The 17,572-nt window shown below is 43.0% G+C and overlaps 1 protein-coding gene across 1 annotated transcript; it reads right to left on the bottom strand.

The window, feature by feature from the left end:
* Positions 1 to 851: 851 nt before the first annotated feature.
* LOC112659779 (60S ribosomal protein L13-like) lies at positions 852 to 1,384 on the bottom strand. The gene has a single exon (XM_049099273.1). It carries the CDS (start codon positions 1,382 to 1,384, stop codon positions 875 to 877), a length of 510 nt encoding a protein of 169 aa, XP_048955230.1. The 3' UTR covers positions 852 to 874.
* Positions 1,385 to 17,572: the final 16,188 nt, after the last annotated feature.

The following is a 17,572-nucleotide window of genomic DNA, read 5'->3' as shown; positions in this document are numbered from 1 at the left end:
CTAATTAATTTGTTTCCCGGAAAGTTTCCTTGAATTATAGCTTTTGGATATTGTTTTGAAAATGAAAGTCAGAATGTAATATTAAAAGTAAAGGATATATTCAGATATAGGAGGGGGATCTATAGATATTATATTACCATAAATCATATGCAGAACTTCATAAATTTGTACTCCTTATGTTTTAAGATGCAGAAACAAAAGTAAAAGTCACTTACAAATGGAAATTAATTAATAGCTGCAGTGTATTTTAAGGATAGCTGTAGCCAGACATTCACATGATAGTTCCATCTCTTTGCTCTGCTCTATTTTCCTCTGTGGTCTTCTTTGTTGGGCATTTCCTTACTAGTTATGGCCCTTTAGTGGTTTTTGGTTTGAACTAAAATGACTCAATAGCTCCATTGGAAATAAAACTTCTTACCAAATTATTTCTGAATTATAAGATTTATCCTGATTGAACAAGGTGGAGCTACTTGGTTTTCTGTGGACCAAATTGGGATGTGTGCTTAGTCCTGCATGGTTCAATATGGACACAGGTAAATAGTTCTGACTGGCTTGACAGGGGTCACATGCTCACACATGGAGTGAGGTAAAGGAAGTTGGTCCCCAAAAGAGAATGAAAGGTTAAGTATTTTCTCACCACTAGAAATGGCAGAGAAGCTGGCTGGGAAAAAGTAACCCTCTTCCACAAAAGGAACTTCTCCTTACACCATTTGTGGTCTTGCCACCATCTTTTTGAGATAGGCAGAAATATCATGTATTCTTGTTTGATAAAGGAAGATCTATAAATAAATTGCTCCCCAAGTCTCTCAAGGTGGTAAAAGGTAGAATTGGAATGGAATATATATATCCCATTTTTTGAGTTGCCAGTAGCACTTTATTTTTTCTTTTCAACATCCTGTTCTGCAGCTTCCTTGGCCCTTTTTGCCCGGATGCCAAAGAGCCGGGCATTGGCACAGGCCATGTGGAGGCTGGCAAATGCCTTGAAGTTCTTCTCCTCCTCTGTGATGACTCTGGCTTTCTCCTTGTAGACATTCCGTATGGGCATGACCAGTCCTGTCAGCTGTGTCGCCAGTTTGAGTTCTTCAGCAGAGCTGTCGCCCTTCTTGGAGGCCAAAGACTTCCTGGGGCAGAGGATGAGATTGGAGCGGTAGTCCTTGAGCCGCTGCATGTGGGCCTGCAGGGACTCCGTGGTCTTGTTACGCCACCATGGGTCCACCGAGATGCCAGAGGTCCACGCCACCTTCTTGTGGATGCCGGCCACCCAGAGCTCCTCCAGGCTGAAGCCCCTGCCAGCCAGCACCTTCACATGGTACCTCACCGTGTGGCAGAGGACGATTGGCTGGATGGGCCCTGACGCAGCCAATTCCACTTGGCTTGGATACATGGCAGCATTACAATTCTTTAAATTCCCTTGAGTCCAAATGCCCATAATTGTTTCTTGAATTCTTTTGGTAAATAACCAGCTTCCCAGCTAGTCAGAGATTTCCAGAAACTATACTACTTGAACACCAAGACAGTCTACAATTTTGCTAGCTCGAGGTTCCAGAAACTTGCCATTTTCTATGTTAGACTTTACACACCAAGAACATGACCTGCTTGCTATTCTTCCCACATCTCTTCTTTCCTATCTCCATACCTGTGGCCAGGAGGTTCTCTCTTGTTGAAGTTTCCCCTTCTTTATTAGTCTGATTTCTTTTCATTTTTATAGGTGGGTTGCTGTTTCCTTCTGCAGAGTTTTTCCTCCTCACTGCAGACAGGACAGGTACCCAACCCCATACTCTTCTCTGCAGGTCTCTGACTTAACATCTCCCACATCTTCTTTTTCCACCGAGCACTGAATTTCTTGTGAAGATGGATTGCAACTTGATTCGCACTGATTCTTCAGGGCTCATTATAATGCCTGGCACATAGTAGGCCCTCAAATCCTCAAAAAAATATACTGAATAAATAAAAGACTAATCAAAGATAAGAAATAGTGGTGCAGGAAAATTAGATGATAAAAAAATTAGGTCCAAAACTATGAAAAATGTAAAGGATTGGCCTTATAAAGCAGGTTAATGGAAAGGTGACTTACTGATAAAAACTGGGAACAGTGATCCAAATAACAGATAAAGTATAAAGGACAAATAACTAGGTATCGTTAGAATTTAATCAAGAGAAGGAAAGAAAAAAAAACACTTAAATAACTTTTTTTGACAGTAAAATAGATTATCCATTTAGCATTTGTCAGGCAGAAAGCTACCACGAGATGTTATTCATTTTCCTCAATAAAAGGCTCACTCTTGTTTTGTAAATAATAACAGCTTTTCTTAGAATAGCACTGAAACATTTGAAAAGCTCTTTAGCCATGTAATGTGATCGTGTCATCCAGCGAGCAGGTACTGAGGGCCCTGAGTGACAATTACAATGTGAAGCACAGAGGGAAATCAGGCTGTTCCTGCCTTTGAGGAGCTTACAGCAGCCATAGAAATGAAGTCAACAGTCAGATCAGGAAAAGACATTATAAAAGAAGTTATGTGGTAGGCCCAAAGGAGGCGATGAACATGACTGGTAGGGAGGAGAATGGAAGCTTTGCGGTGGGAATGGGTCGGTCATGCAGGGTCTGTAGAGTGTGGCACGCAAAAAAGAGAAAAAGGACCCTCGACACAGAGAGAAATGCATTCACAAAGGCAAAAGCTGTATAAATGGTGGCAATGTGTTCATGGAACAAAGGAAATGATTAGTAGTGACAAATCATTTGATACCCCTCTTGTGCAAAGGTGCAACCTGGCAAGCCTTGTAATGAAGAAAATGCAGAAAAGTGACACCAGATGACTTCTCAGGTTGGGTCCAAAAAGGTGAGGTGGCTTCCCCCTTTTTGCTGGAATGCCAGTCCATGTAGTTGTGCACTGCCATGTAAGAAGCCCATCTGTTTTGAGATGGTCATGCTGAGGAAGCTACGTGTAGGCATTCGGTTGACAGCTCCGCTGAGCTCTCGTCAGACAGCATGAGTGGTCACCATATGAGGGAGCCATCTGTGACACCTAGCCCACTTGAGCCCTGTTGACATCTCACTGCAACCACATGACAATCCAACCAAGAAATGCCTAGTTGGCCCCTTTCTGAATTCCTGACCTCTCAAAAACCAACAAAATAAATAGAGGGAACAGAATAAAGTGGTAGTTTTAAGTCACTAGATTTTGAAGCCTGGAATAGGAGAGAAATTCTTGTAGGTAAAAGTTATAAAATAGGAGTTGTTTTTGCCATTCTAGCATTCCTTTCTTCTTATTTTGATGGTAACAATCTGATTTTTGTAGGTGACCCTATTATTAAGCCATGTAGTTCAGGTGTGTCTGGCCCTGTCCATTTCTTCCTGAATGTGCCTGCCTCATCACCATATTCCTGTTAGGAACAGTGTTCGGTAAAAGGATGGGCCAGTGACCCAAGGCGTACCATTGTGATTTTGCCTTGTGTTGAAATTTGTGAGAAAGGCGCTCCCTTCCAAAGAGGTTGCAAAATAATTAACAGGTAAGCCTAAAATGTTGAGCAGGGTTTTTTTTTATTGACTAGGAAGAGTCTAATTGAGAATAAAGTCACTATGGATGAAAGCAAAGCAGAAGATGGAGAGAATTTGCTTCCCAATGAGATGTGAGCCTTTAGGTCTAGGTGTTTCTGGTTTGCCCAGGGTTTCACTGTTGTTTCAGAAGCAAAGTTCTGCCTTTTGAGTAAGACTATGGGAAGGGTGTTTCAATGAATGAGCATCTGAAAGGTTCCTGCTGTTATAAGTAGGTAAGATCAAGGTCATGGAGGACTTTGTATCCTAGGCTGGTAATTTTGTACTTTATTCTGATGATGATGGAGAGTCATATAATGATTTTAATGAGGATCAACATGATGAGATGTGCACTTTAGCAGGATAACCATCTTCAATGAGAAGAAAGGATTGATGGTGGTGCTAGGCTAGGAACAGGAAGATGGGCTAGGAGGACCTAGTGTGAGTCTAGTGAGGACTCATGATGCCTGAACTAACCTAGCTGGTGAGGATGGAGACAAGGCGATCTGAAAGCTATTTAAGACATGGAATCAACAGAATTCAGAGACAGATTGGGTGTGGGGATGGGGAAGAGGGAAGAAACAAGGATGGGTTTTAGGTTTCTGGCTCATCTGATGTAACATTAGGAAGAAGATGTTTCGGGCAGCCCTGGCAGCCCAGTGGTTTAGCGCCGCCTTCAGCCCAGGGCCTGATCCTGGAGACCCAGGATCGAGTCCCACGTCGGGCTCCCTGTGTGGAGCCTGCTTCTCCCTCTGCCTATGTCTCTGCCTCTCTCTCTCTCTCTCTCTCTCTCTCTCTCTGTCTCTCATGAATAAATAAATGAAATCTTAAAAAAAAAAGGAAGAATATGTTTCATTACCTGTCCGAGGACACTGAGACTCAGAGAAGTTAAATGACCCGCCCAAGGTTGTGTACCCAGTAAGAGACACAGCCAGCCTGGTCTTCGGGCTTTAAGATTGCTGCCCTTTCAGTTATATCAGGCCACGCCCTGTGTTGAGAGTGCCATGGGCATTGTGGTCCTGGCAAATGAAGTGCCTGGGGCTGCTTGTTGGTCAGCAACGTCAGGAGGAAGCTGATTTCACAAATGGTTTATTTTGGGGCCCCTTATACTATCTGTTTGGCTGCCAAACCAAATGTCTGCAGTGGGGCATTCGTAGCACTCAGGCTGCCGTGGCTGACTTAGCAGTGTTTGTGAAAGGTACGGATGACTTGGTTTTGGCCTTTCTGCATTCCAGCTTTGGAGGCTGATTACAGGTGTAGAAGCATGAAGGGAGAGAACATCTATTCCCTAAAATGGATTATTGATTGGTACTAAAGACCAAAGGATGTGAATTTTCTTTCTTTTTTTTCTTTTCTCCTCTTCCCTTTTTTCCTTTCCCTGTTTTTCTTTCTTTCCCTTTTTTGAGTATAATGGACGTTCAATTTATATTAGTTTCAGGTGTACAACACAGTGATTTGATAAGTGCATACATTATGCTATGCTCACCACAAGTGTCGCTACCATCTGTCACCCTATGGCACTGGCACTGGCTATGTTCCAGCTGCTTGGGTGTGACTTTTCAACAGCTACAACGCAGAAGAAAGGCAGGTAGTAAAGGGGTGCTTGAGTGGGAGTAAAGGCCTCATTAAAAAGAGAAAGAAGAAAGCAGGCCAATTTAGTTTAAAGGCAGTAGGAAGAGAATATTTTGAACTTGATGGAAAAGGCACCAGGGAAGGAGTGGCAGCAAGCTGAGTGGTGGATGCTGGTGTCCAGGCTTATCTTTGCTGCTAGGGGTGGAGCTCAGGCCCACCTGCCTTGAGTTGGGCTTCCCCCTCACAGGGAGGCTGAGTTCATGGTGGTCAAAGTTCAGACTCTAAACTTGAACTTGACATGAATTCTCATTCTAGGTTTCTAGGTCTGCAATTCGCTAGATGTATAAACTTTGGCTAATGGTTTCAAGTCTCTTAAGGCTCATTTTTCTCAAGTATGATATGTAGAGAGCAATAACATAAGTCTCATATAATCTGCCCAGTAGTGATGACCAGAGCCGGATGTTATTATCCCCTTAGGACAAGAGTAGAGAGAAAATGAAAAAAAAAATACACACTAAAAAAATTCTTTGTATGATTCTTTGGCTAATAAATATTAGGTGTTAGTATTATGTTCAGCATCTTTATCCTTATTAATTACCTTAACAAATGTCTCTTGCTTCCCAGATCATAATTTCATTTTTATTTCATCAATACTGATATTAATCATAACATCAGGAATGTTAATATCGTCCTCTTCAGAGATTAATCACATGGATTCTCTACTTTGGATATTTTCTCTTGTGTCTGTAGTATAGAACCGGTGAAATTTTCAGGTGTAATATATAGTGATTCAACAATTCTATATATCACTTAATGCTCATCATGAGCATCCCCATCACCTGTTAATCCCCATCACCTATTTCACTACACTGGAATTAAAATAAAAAACTTAAAAAGAATGAGTAAAATTTTAATGACTATATTGTCTTTATTGTTGCCCAACAAGATTCCACTTAAGTACTATGTTAGGTGCTAAGGAGAGAACAGGAAACAAGCTATGCGTTTTATGCTGCAGAAACTCACAGTGGGGAGTAAACCAGGTAATAGAGAGGTGATCACATGTCATAATCCTAGGTTGAAAGCTATTTATGCAACCCAGAAGAATAATGAGCTATTTTTAGGTACACGCCTAGCATAATAGTTGGTTCTTACAGGAATTTATGAATCTGAAACCCACCCATATATTCTACTTTAGATTTCTTGGTCTCATTCTTCACAATCTAAAAACCACCTTAGCATATTTTATATACAGATATATCTGCTTCTTCCTGGTTATATTTTTTAAGTCTTTTGTCCTCTTTGAGCCACAGTGATCTCATCAGTAATACTTGGCATCCGAGGATTGCTATGAATGTTAAAATCATGACGTGATGCGCTCAGCCTAGTGCTTGTTACATGGAATCTGCACAGTTGATATTTGCTGGCCATAAAATTTATTATTTTTTTAATAATAAATTTATTTTTATTGGTGTTCAATTTGCCAACATACAGAATAACACCCAGTGCTCATCCCGTCAAGTACCCCTCTCAGTGCCCGCCACCCAGTCACCCCCACCCCATAAAACTTATTTTAAAATGCAGTTACAGGGGCACGTGGCAGGGGGGGCTCAGAGGTTGAGCGTCTGTCTTTGGCTCAGGGCCTGATCCCGGGGTCCTGCAATGGAGTCCTGCATCAGGCTCCCCACAAGAACCTGCTTCTCCCTCTGCCTGTGTCTCTGCCTCTCTCCCTCTCTGTGTCTCTCATGAATAAATAAATAAAATCTTTTAAAAAACGCAATTACACTTGGCAAACTTCTGCCAAAATGATCAGTGTTGATTTCATAGACGTTAGGTAGACAGGCCAAGCCAGCATTCTGTTCATTTGAAGAAGAAATAACTAGGGCTCGCAGAAGTTCAATGGCTTGCAAGCCATTGCTGAGCTAATGAAGGACACTAGTGGGGATCACTCGTGGGGATCTTTTCCTGAGACTCCGGGTAGAAGTGCAGGTGTTGAGGAGCTAGAGGGGCAGCTGCACGGGCAGCTCCCCCTGTGGCCTACTTGACCTCACATGGGGTTTTCATCACCTGAGAAAGAGGACACCCTGAATTTGAGAGGATGTGTAGAAGAAGGGGCCATTTGAAGGCACCAGGAGAGAAGCCACATATGAGGCTGGGAAGAGAGAACAGCCGAGAGGCCACGGGCCATGAGGAAAGATCACAAGGGGAAAATCCTCAGGCTTTGGATCAGGTGAAGTTGTAGTCAAATAACCCCTCCTGCGCTTACCACCTGTGTGACTCTGCATAAGTAGTTAACCTCTCTCAGCGTATTTTTTTCAACTCTGAGATGGAGAAAAGGAACCCTTATTTGATCATTATTGTTAGCACAAAATACATGTTTTATAAAGTTCCAATCCAGTTCGGTTCCTTAGTATAACTTAGTGCAGTAAACCTACGTATGATTATTGCTGTAGTTGTTATTTTCAAGCAAGCCTCCCGGTAGACATTTTACCTGTGGAATCAGACAGCTTGAATGAGGATTACCCAACCTGGAGGGATTCCTAACATTGTCAAAAGGCTGTTTTGAAACTGGGGAGATTTTGACAAAGTGTGAAAATCAATCCATTAAGTGTTTAGCGATTTTGAGCAAGAAGGTGATGGAGGTGGCAGGTTCCTACAGCCCATTGCTGGTCTTTCTTCAGTCTCAAACCCAGGCTGGGCCCAAAGTGAAAGACAGAAATAGGGCAGTTGGTGACCGAGATTCAGAGATGAGGTGAAGGTCAGAAATATTTGTCGTAAATTACTAATACGTTGCTAAAAAAATGATCAATTAGTGAAGATGCATCTTTCCCCTTTGAAGTGGCTGCCTCCTGACTTTTTCAGAAAGGCTCTAAATTATGAATCCCACATTGGAGGTGAGGGGACAACTGATTGGAAACCTATCATTCTATGATTGTTGAATTTTAGGTCCAACTTTCTATGCAGAGATGGGGACATTTGCTGAGTTTCATTCTTATTGGGTTATGGATACACAACGGATTGGTTTTGAGGGTTTTTAAAAAAGATTTTATTTATTTATTCATGAGAGACAGAGAGAGAGAGGCAGAGACATAGGTAGAGGGAGAAGCAGGCTCCACGCAGGGACCCTCATGTGGGACTTGATCCTAGGACTCTGGGATCACGCCCTGAGCTGAAGGTAGACACTCAGCCACAGAGCCACCCAATTGTCCCTGGTTTTGAATTTTATTCTATCTTTATAATGTTTCAATATGTTATTCATGTGTGATCTTGCGTAAGTCGCTTAAATAATTTGTGCCTCAGTTTATTTGTCTGCAAAATGGGGATATTAATAGTAACTTGTTTGTGCCCTGTTGGAGAGGATTTAATGAAATTGCTTTGCAAAATGAGTAGATTGTTGTCTGGCATTGAGTACGTGGTCAATAAATAGTAGGTCACTTTTCCAAGTTGCTGTCTCGGGAAGGTAACAGAGCTTTCGTATAAGCCTGTGTAAAGTTCCCTGTGGGTTGCATTGATTACCTGTTTGCTGCTTCCCTGCCAAACATTTAAAAAGAAAAGAGGTGGGATCCCTGGGTGGCGCAGCGGTTTGGCGCCTGCCTTTGGCCCAGGGCGCGATCCTGGAGACCCTGGATCGGGTCCCACGTCGGGCTCCTGGTGCATGGAGCCTGCTTCTCCCTCTGCCTGTGTCTCTGCCTCTCTCTCTCTGTGACTAACATAAATAAATAAAATCTTTAAAAAAAGAAAAGAAAAGAAAAGAAACGAGGTGAGTTATGCAGGTGGCCTAGCAAGGAGGAGAAAGGAGCAAGGAAGAGAAAGCTGGTATTGGGAGGATGGCCTGTAGGGCCAGAAGGGGTAGGATGGCAACCATTAAGAAAGCAAATATGTCAAAAAAAGTGGCTGGGAGGGCTTTTCAAGTGGCAAAGTGGCCCTACATTGGTTTAGTGTTGGATCTCAGAGACTGTAAAGTCTACTCTGTGCCCCTTCTCCCTTTTGATGTGTAAAGAGCTACTCGAAACACCCCTTGTGCCAAGTGGCATTGTAGCCTCTTTATTTAAGTAACCTTAATTTTTTTTCCCTTTGAGTGTAGTTGATGCACGGTGTTACTATAATTTCAGGTGTACAGCAATAGTGACCGCCACCGCTGGGTGTTATGCTGTGCTGACCACCCATGTGGCTCCCACCTGCCACCACACCATGCTGTTACCGTATCACCATTCCCTGTGCCGGAAGCCTGTGTCTCCCACTCCCCTTCACCCATTTTGCCTATACCCCACCCCCACCCATCTGGCAAGCACATTCTTTCTCTGTATTTAGAGGTCTGATTCTGCTTTTTGATTAAATAACCTTTTTTTTAAAAAAATAATAAGTTTATAGAAAGATTGTGAGCACAGTACACTTTGCACTCAATTTCCCCCACTGTTAGCATTTTACTTTAGCACAGCTCCTTAATCACAGCCAATGAACCAGTACTGATGTTACTGTTAACTAGACATCATACTTTAATTGGATCTTATTAGTTTTTTTCCCCTAATGTCCTTTTCTGGGTCTGGGATCCCATTCAGGACACTGCATTACACTTAGTTGTCAGGTCTTCTTAGGCTCCTCTGGGTTGTGACTGTTTCTCAGCCTTTCCTTATTTTTTTATCTCGTTTTGAGGAAGACTGGTCTGATATTTAATAGAATGTCCCTTTCCCTGGGAGTTGTTTGATGTTTTGCTCATGGTAGGATTGGAGTCAGGGAATTTTTGGAGGAGAAGCACAGAGATTCAGAGCCATAGCGTCACATCATAAGGAGTGTACATACCACCAACGTGGCTTACCACCGAGCATCTGGCTGAGACAGTGGTCATCAAGTTTCTTTACTATAAGGCTACTATTCCTCTTTCCACCTTGTACTCTTCAGGAGAAAGTCCCCGAGTGTAGTCCACACTCAAAGAATGGGAAAATCACCTTTTGCCATAAGATGGCAGTAATATTGACAGAACAAAGAATATTTGGGAATGTCTATTAAGGGCATATTATGTGCCAATGGTTACGTTAAATTGTTCTTCCAGGGCAGCCCGGGTGGCTCAGTGGTGTAGCGCCGCCTTCAGCCGAGGGCGTGATCCTGGAGACCCTGCATGGAGCCTGCTTCTCCCTCTGACTGTGTCTCTGCCCCTCTCCCTTCTCTGTCTCTCTCTCTCCCTCTCTCTCTCTGTGTGTGTCTCTCATGAATAAATAAAATCTTTTAAAAAAATAAATTGTTCTTCCGTAATAAATTAATTAATAAATTAACCCACTGCATCCTCGTAACAGCCATGAGGAGAAGCCAAAGCTTGGAGAAGTGACCTGCCCAGTGTCACCCAATGTCACCCAGATAGGAATTGCAAAGGCTGAGTCTCAGATGCAAACATCTCTGATTGGCTCCCTGCTGCTCTCAGTGGGATTTCTGATCTGTCCAGTCTGGCATTTTCTACCCAATGAATCAGAGTCTCATATGTTCTCAGTAACTAGGTTTGCATCTGGGTTTGGTGCGTGTCCTTGTCTACTCTCCAGGCCTCTGGTGCTTCTGATGGGGCCTCTCAGGTATCCGAGGGTGAGCCTTGGTCCCACCAGCCCTGGGGCCCGTCGACATGGCTTGGAAGTCAGCCGGGCCTTCCCGCCCAGCCAGGCCGTCACAAAGGGCCATCCTTCCTCAAGTCAAACAATTTGTAACAGTGTCATCTTTTGTCAGCTTCTATCTTCTATCTCTGGTGTTCTTTTGCAGTGAGGAATATTTGGCAGCTCTAGTCTTTTTTTTTTTTTTTTTTTTTTTTTTTAAGACTAGCTGCCTTTCTATTAAGTTCTGGAATCCCTGGAGAGAAAAGAGATAAGGCTTTCCTTGTGAAAATGCTGCAGCAAATATCCGTGGAGACTAATCCTTGTACGCTATTAATGACTTTCTGATTATCTCGTGTTTTTATTATCCCTTCCCCTCTATTTACAGGGGTAATTGAGAATCAACAGAGCAGCCTTCACGGAGGCAAAGACAATCTCTCACCGAGGGTACTCATTCCACCTGTCCCGGGTTATCTCTGGCAGGTTCATAATCTTTCAGAGCCGCAAGTGACATGTAAGATCACAAAGCCTTCAGTGTTTGGTTTATTATAAAACATGAATTGGTGATGATCATGGAGATTGCCAGATAAAACAAGAATAAGGAAGAGAGCTTGTGTTCTGAGCCTAGACACCTGGTTCACTCTGACTTCAGTGAAGTCACCGCTCTGTTCTGTGCCCGTCATGTGTGACACCTGGTCCCTTCCTGAGAGAGACAGACAGGTGGCTGCTACGAAGGAGACCGGGCTTCTGAGGTATAGGTGGCCCTTTGGAGTTTTAATGCTGTGGAGAAGGAAGTATCACTTGTCCCTGTGCTCCACACCTGCAGGACAGCTCGGAGAGCTATAAAAAAACAAAACAGAACAAAACAAAACAAAAAGCACACTCCTGGGGAGAATGAGATGCTCTCCTTGGAGATCACCGGGGGGGGGGGGGGGCTTCATCAATAATGTAGTTTCCTCTCAACAATTCCAGTTTGTTTATTACTAGAATCCCGTTTACGGGTCTGACCCAGGTTCTTGCACTGGGGCAGGATTCAGCTTGTGTTTCCCAGAAAAATAACGTGCCTTGTAAATGAGCAAGGCTGTCTGTTGAGGAAAGGCCACAGAGCCCACAGAGGCGTGCTGGGAAGTCGGAGCCGCCCAGCCAGAGCTGCCCTTAATTGCTGCTGCTCCAAGAAGTGAAAGCTCCAGTTTCTAGGGAAATTAATGTTTAATGATAAGCGAGGCACTTGAAAGAGTAGTTCAGGAGGCAAGAAATACTCCACAAAGGCAAGTCTCTTCTTCCTCTGGTTTCTCCTTCTATTTTAGAGAGATCCACTGAGGCCAGGTGGACCCCCCCACACACACTGCCCTGGGCATCCTTCACTTGCAGATTTTGCAGTCAGTGGTTGAGTGAGGGATTCCGACTTCCGTCCCCCCTCCGTGGGCTATTCTATCGTGGTTTCAGTGTGGGCCAGCGCCTGAGCTTCAGGAGTGCGGCTATGCTACTCCTGGCCGCTCATCAGCAGTCATACCTGCGCACAACACTGGTGACTTCACACCTGGGCGGCCCACATGCTTCGCATGCCTTTGTTATTTTTACACAAGCATCCCCAGAGCCACGAGAGAAAATGCCCTGAGGGAGGAGAGCAGAGCTGTGGAGTTTAGGAGAGAAGGAAGAAGGGAAGAGGGAAATCTGCTCTGTAGTATTGGGATCAGGGAGTGAAAACACATGCTTCAATTGTGTTGTTCTGTAAGGCCGACTTTTTAATCATTTGATAGTTCATCTCAAATGTCTGGGCAAAGTCCAGCTGTCCTAGATGGAAAATTCAGAAGAGAAATGACTTGCACAAGGTCTGGCAAATCACTGGGTCCCAGAAGAGAAAACCATGGCTTCTGGAGTGAAGAGTGCTGTGTGAGCCACTTATCTGAACGTTCCTCAGTGCCTGGAACCATCTACTTGCCCACTCCGCAACAGAGATGCATCTAGAGAGGCACACCTAATGCCTGGAGCACAGGAGAGGGAACAAGGTGCAGTTAGACCTTAGCTGTGCCACTTCCTTGTAGCAGCCCTGCCATGCCTCCCACATTCTCTGCATCCTGGTGGATACTGAGGCCAACCCTGTAGGGACAACCCTGTAAGTGGCCTATAATCAGTTGTGACTTAGAAGGAAAATTCTGTAGGTTCACTGTTGGGTTTTTGTTGTTTGAATGGAGTATGAAACCTAAGGGGAAGAGCTGGATTGCCGGGTCCAACACGATGGACATTTTAGAGGCTGAGGGAAGAAGGCCATAAGGGTAGAGACCCAGCAACAGGCAGGCGAGCAGAGAAATGCAGAGAATCCAGATGCTTGCTGGTGGCCTTAATTTAAATTTGGCCCAGTGGTGAAGATGGGTGAACATCTGCTTCCACATCTGTCTCCATAGCCACACTCAGACACACAGACCTAAATTTCCTTCGAAGAACTGACACCCTGGACAGAGAGAGACTGATGCGACCAAGAGGAGGCAGTAAGAATCACGTGAGGGGAGTTGATATCTAGGGTCTCAGGCAGAGAGGAGTCTGGAGTAGCTCTTATCCTCAACCATGCTGGGCGGCAGCCTTTGGAAGCCTCCTCATCTCATGTGATAAAGCCACTGTCCTTTCTGTTGACCGTGAGATCTATACTATGGGCACTTGGTGACCTTTATGACTTCTTCTACCTATGTCACCTACCCCATACACCCTCCATTCCAGCCACCTTGGCCTCCTTCCTGTTGTTTTCAGAATAGAAACAGAGTAATCCTAGATTATCTCTATCTCAGGACCTTTGCACTTGCTGCTCCTTGCCTGCAGCAACTTGCCCTCCATATCTAAGCAATTTACTCTCTCACTTCTCTGAGAATCTGCTCAGATGTCACCTTATGAGAGAGCCCTTCCTTCCCATTATCTAGAACTGGAGCCTTGAGCCCCATCACTCTACACCTTATCCTGCAGTATTTCTTCACAATTTTTATCCCTTTCTGACCTATGCTTTGTTTGCTTGTTGTTTTCTATCTGCCTTTCCCATTAGGGTGAAACCACGGTGCCATTTAAATGTTTTGACCACGCTCCACAGCAACACCCTGAACCTACAGGGGGAAAAAAAATTCATGAAACAACATTCTTACTATCTGTGATGTGCTGTGATATTTTCTATTCTATTTTATTCTATTTCTTTTAAAGAATGTTGGCCATAACCCTCTAATGGGTTATAAACCACAGACCGAGAACAATTCCTGGAATATATTAGGCAAACAATAGATGTTGAAGGTTTGTGAAAATGATTATACACTACTAACTCTGTTAGAGAAGCCATTTTCCAATGAAAAGAATAAAAGTGTTGCTGGTGGATGGCAAGCTTTGGGGACATAGGTACCTCCCCCCCATCTGGTTGGCACAGAGAGACTTAACAGGGGCAAGCCCAGATATCTTGGAAAAGTAACTTGAGCCCTGATTCCCTAACATCAGACACATGAAAAGAGCATTTTTGTTAATTCCCACATAGGTAATAGCTGGTGTCTGCATAAATGGCTCAAATCTTCAAACTTTGAAGGGTTTGACAGGGTTTATTTCTGATTTTTATCATTATCGGTGGATCTAAAATGTTAGCTGCATAAAATAGTCTCTTATTAAAAGCAGGCTATTTTTATTCCAGTTACTAACAAACAAATGCAAAAACAAAGCAAGAAAAATCCTTTGAAGGAAGGTACGTATTATAAGCCTAATTTGGTAAACTTACTAATTAATATGGAGCGAATCCTTGTTAATTCTGTAGGTTAATAGTGGTACTAGATTAAGTCAAATTTTAAATACTTAACTATAAAAAAAGCTGTTTAATCACATCTTCTTGGAAAAAAAGGAAACAGTAATACCACGTTAATTGTCTACATCGACTGTAAACTTCATTCTATTTTCAGAGACATTTAAAATGTGAAAAAGGTGTACCTTAATATGGAAGAAATAGGGTAACTCACATTTATTGAGTGCATGCCAGGCCACGTGCTAAGTACTTGATATACATTAATCCTTTTACAATGTTGTGAGATAATTGTCTAGGAATGTTTGGACCCCAAATAGTAGGCTGAACCACTTAAACTGCTTGGAACGGACAAAAGTCACAGATGCTCTTGGAACCTGGGAGCAGTAACTCATGCCTATTTTATGCACAGGCCTTACTGACTAGCAAGTAAGCATCTCATTGGGCTAGCCTGGTCTTGCGGCCTCTCAGCAGGGAAAAGACAAGGACCTGAAAATCTCCCCCCAACCCAAAACTGTGTAATTCAGAAGGAATCATTTCGGGAATATTGCTGACAAATAATCAGCAGGAGGAGGACCAGGCACTGGGCAGATCAAAGCAGTAGGCAATCAGCCCCATGGTCTGTGTCTGGCCCCTGGTTGGTCACATTTGATTCATTAACAAAAACAAAAGCTTCCACTTATTGAGCCATGTGCCAAAAATTTTGTGGGATATTTTAAGCTCATATTTCTTTAATCTTCACAATCAGATGTTTACTGTCCATGTATTTCAGAGGAGCAAATGAGATTCATTACATGCAGATATCTATGAGGAATTCATCCCAAGTCATTTCTTGGCAGCTCTGAACATGCCACAGCATCCCATGTCCCCATCTTTCTTCCAGGAAAGTCTTCTTTTAACTGCATGAGTGCTTCTCTTCTCTCTCTCTCTTTCTCTCTCTCTCTCTCTCTCTTTTTAAGATTTTATTTATTTATTCATGAGAGACAGAGAGAGAGGCAGAGACCTATGCAGAGGGAGAAGTAGGCTCCCCACAGGGAGCCCGATGCGGGACTTGATCCCGGAACCCCGGGATCACACCCTGAGCCAAAGACAGGCGCCCAACCACTGAGCCACCAGGTGTCCCTGCACGAGTGCTTTCCTTTGGTGTTGTATAAGTAGTGCATCAGGATAGCATTTCTTGGGAAAATTGATGACATTATTTCCTCAAGGAACAGTCACTGACACAAACTTAACACTTCTTTGCCCTACCATCTATTTCTAAAAATCCTCAGTGTCTGTATTTGTGCAGACATATTGCTGTTCCAAATTTCCACACTGTCTAATTCAATAAAGGCAACGGCAAGAGCAGCTTTGTGAGACAGGGAATAAGTAGAAATTTTATTATTTAGTCCTGAAGTAAAGATCAATGAAATCCAGTCAATTGACATTCAAATACAATAAGTGAACACAGCATTTTAATAATTCACATGAAGTTCTCAGGTGCTTTGTCCATGAAAATAATTAACACCCCCTGCATCTGTGCACTTGGCAAGCTTCTCCCACAGTCTTCTGAATCGAATTGTGAAAATTCACTTCCACAACCTCCTTGCCAACACAGGGCCATAAAATGCATCAGTAGGATTCCAAGCTTTGGGCTAATATTAGCATCTGCCTCTGTGGATCCTCCTGATTCCTTTTGCAGTGCACAATGACAGTGTTATGTGTTATTACCATGGATCTTAGGAAAGAACTCATTACTTACCCCAAGGCTGTTCTGTCTCCATTACTTTCCATTTTCTGATGGAACATGAAGAGACTGAAGAAGAATGTAATTGAATTGTCAACTCATAAATGATCTGGCCCTGCCAAGGAGAAGATCCTGCCAAACTGAGTGACTTATTATTCTCATGTCCCATCACCTCTTCCAGCCTTGGTCTTTACTTAAACTCTTTCTACACCTATCATGACTTTTCTTTTTCCCTGGAGAGCTTGTTAGAACACAGATTCCTGGACTCCAGGCTGAGAAATTCTGATCTGGTAGGTCAGAAGCGGGCTCAAGAATTTGCATTTCTAACAAGCTGCTGCTGATGGTAATGCTCCTGGTCCAAGACGGAAATTCAGGTAGGCTTGCATAGATTACAGGAATACTTAAAATGTTGGGGGAAGTTAATTCTGGATTATGGTTTTAACATGAGGATTTTTAAAAATGAGATATAACCTTTTTGGAGGTGTCAGTGAAAACTTAGGCACCCATGCAAGTGCGCAACATATCACTTCCTAAGCTGAAGTAATTATAAGTGAAATAAGACCATATGAGGTGAGGAAGCTGTAGAGAGGAAGAGAGGAAAAGCAAAGGTAAACCTGGGGACACGGGATGCAGTGACATGTTCAGAGCAGCCAAGAAATGACTTGCTGATGAATTCCTCATAGATATCCACATGTAATGAATCTCATTTGCTCCTCTGAAAAATGTGGACAGTGAACATCTAATTTGTGAAAGTTAAAGAAATACGGGCTTACTGTGTCCCACAACATTTCTGGCACATGATAGTTTCTCAATAAGAAGTAACCTCAGAAGGCATCTCCAGAAGAAATGGTGATGTTGTGCTTCCATTTTTGGGATTGCAGGAGAGATAGGTGATAGAGCCTACAATTCATTTACATATGGGGATCTAATATGAGATTTCCATTCCTGGGATCCCTAAAGGGCAATAGCTTCAAACCAAGAAAGAATTAGAAACAAACCCACTGCTCAGGATGGAACACCCACTGAATAAATGAAATAAACAGAATACACAAACACTTCTGTGTAGTTTGTAGCAGAATTCACTTTGTCTGTAGGGTAAAAAATGCTTCAAAAGGAGATTTTGATTAAAGGAGTCCCCAATTTTTAATATCCCCAGGTGACTACAAGAAGAAATACACTTATTCTCTGAGGGAATGCAACCTCAAGTTGCATTAGCAAGGAACACAAATTCACAGGCAAACAGACATGTACACATGTGCACACGTGAAATACACATGGAAACAGGACGACATGAGAAGAATCAGAAGAAACAGCAAGTGGCCAGATAATACTTGCAAAGACCTAAATAATTTTGGGATTATTAATAAAGCAAATAAGAGAACTCCATATAATATATTTAAAGAAAAAGTTGAAAG

Source organism: Canis lupus, chromosome 2 (genome assembly GCF_003254725.2).
Source record: "Canis lupus dingo isolate Sandy chromosome 2, ASM325472v2, whole genome shotgun sequence".
NCBI classification, from domain to species: domain Eukaryota; kingdom Metazoa; phylum Chordata; class Mammalia; order Carnivora; family Canidae; genus Canis; species Canis lupus.
The sequence above is the reverse complement of the archived record's forward strand: the minus strand, read 5'-3'. Positions and strand labels throughout refer to the sequence as shown.

Bases quoted from the DNA above. Each gene is read 5' to 3' on its own strand.
- LOC112659779 (XM_049099273.1), bottom strand. From the start codon at position 1,384: ATGTATCCAAGCCAAGTGGAATTGGCTGCGTCAGGGCCCATCCAGCCA.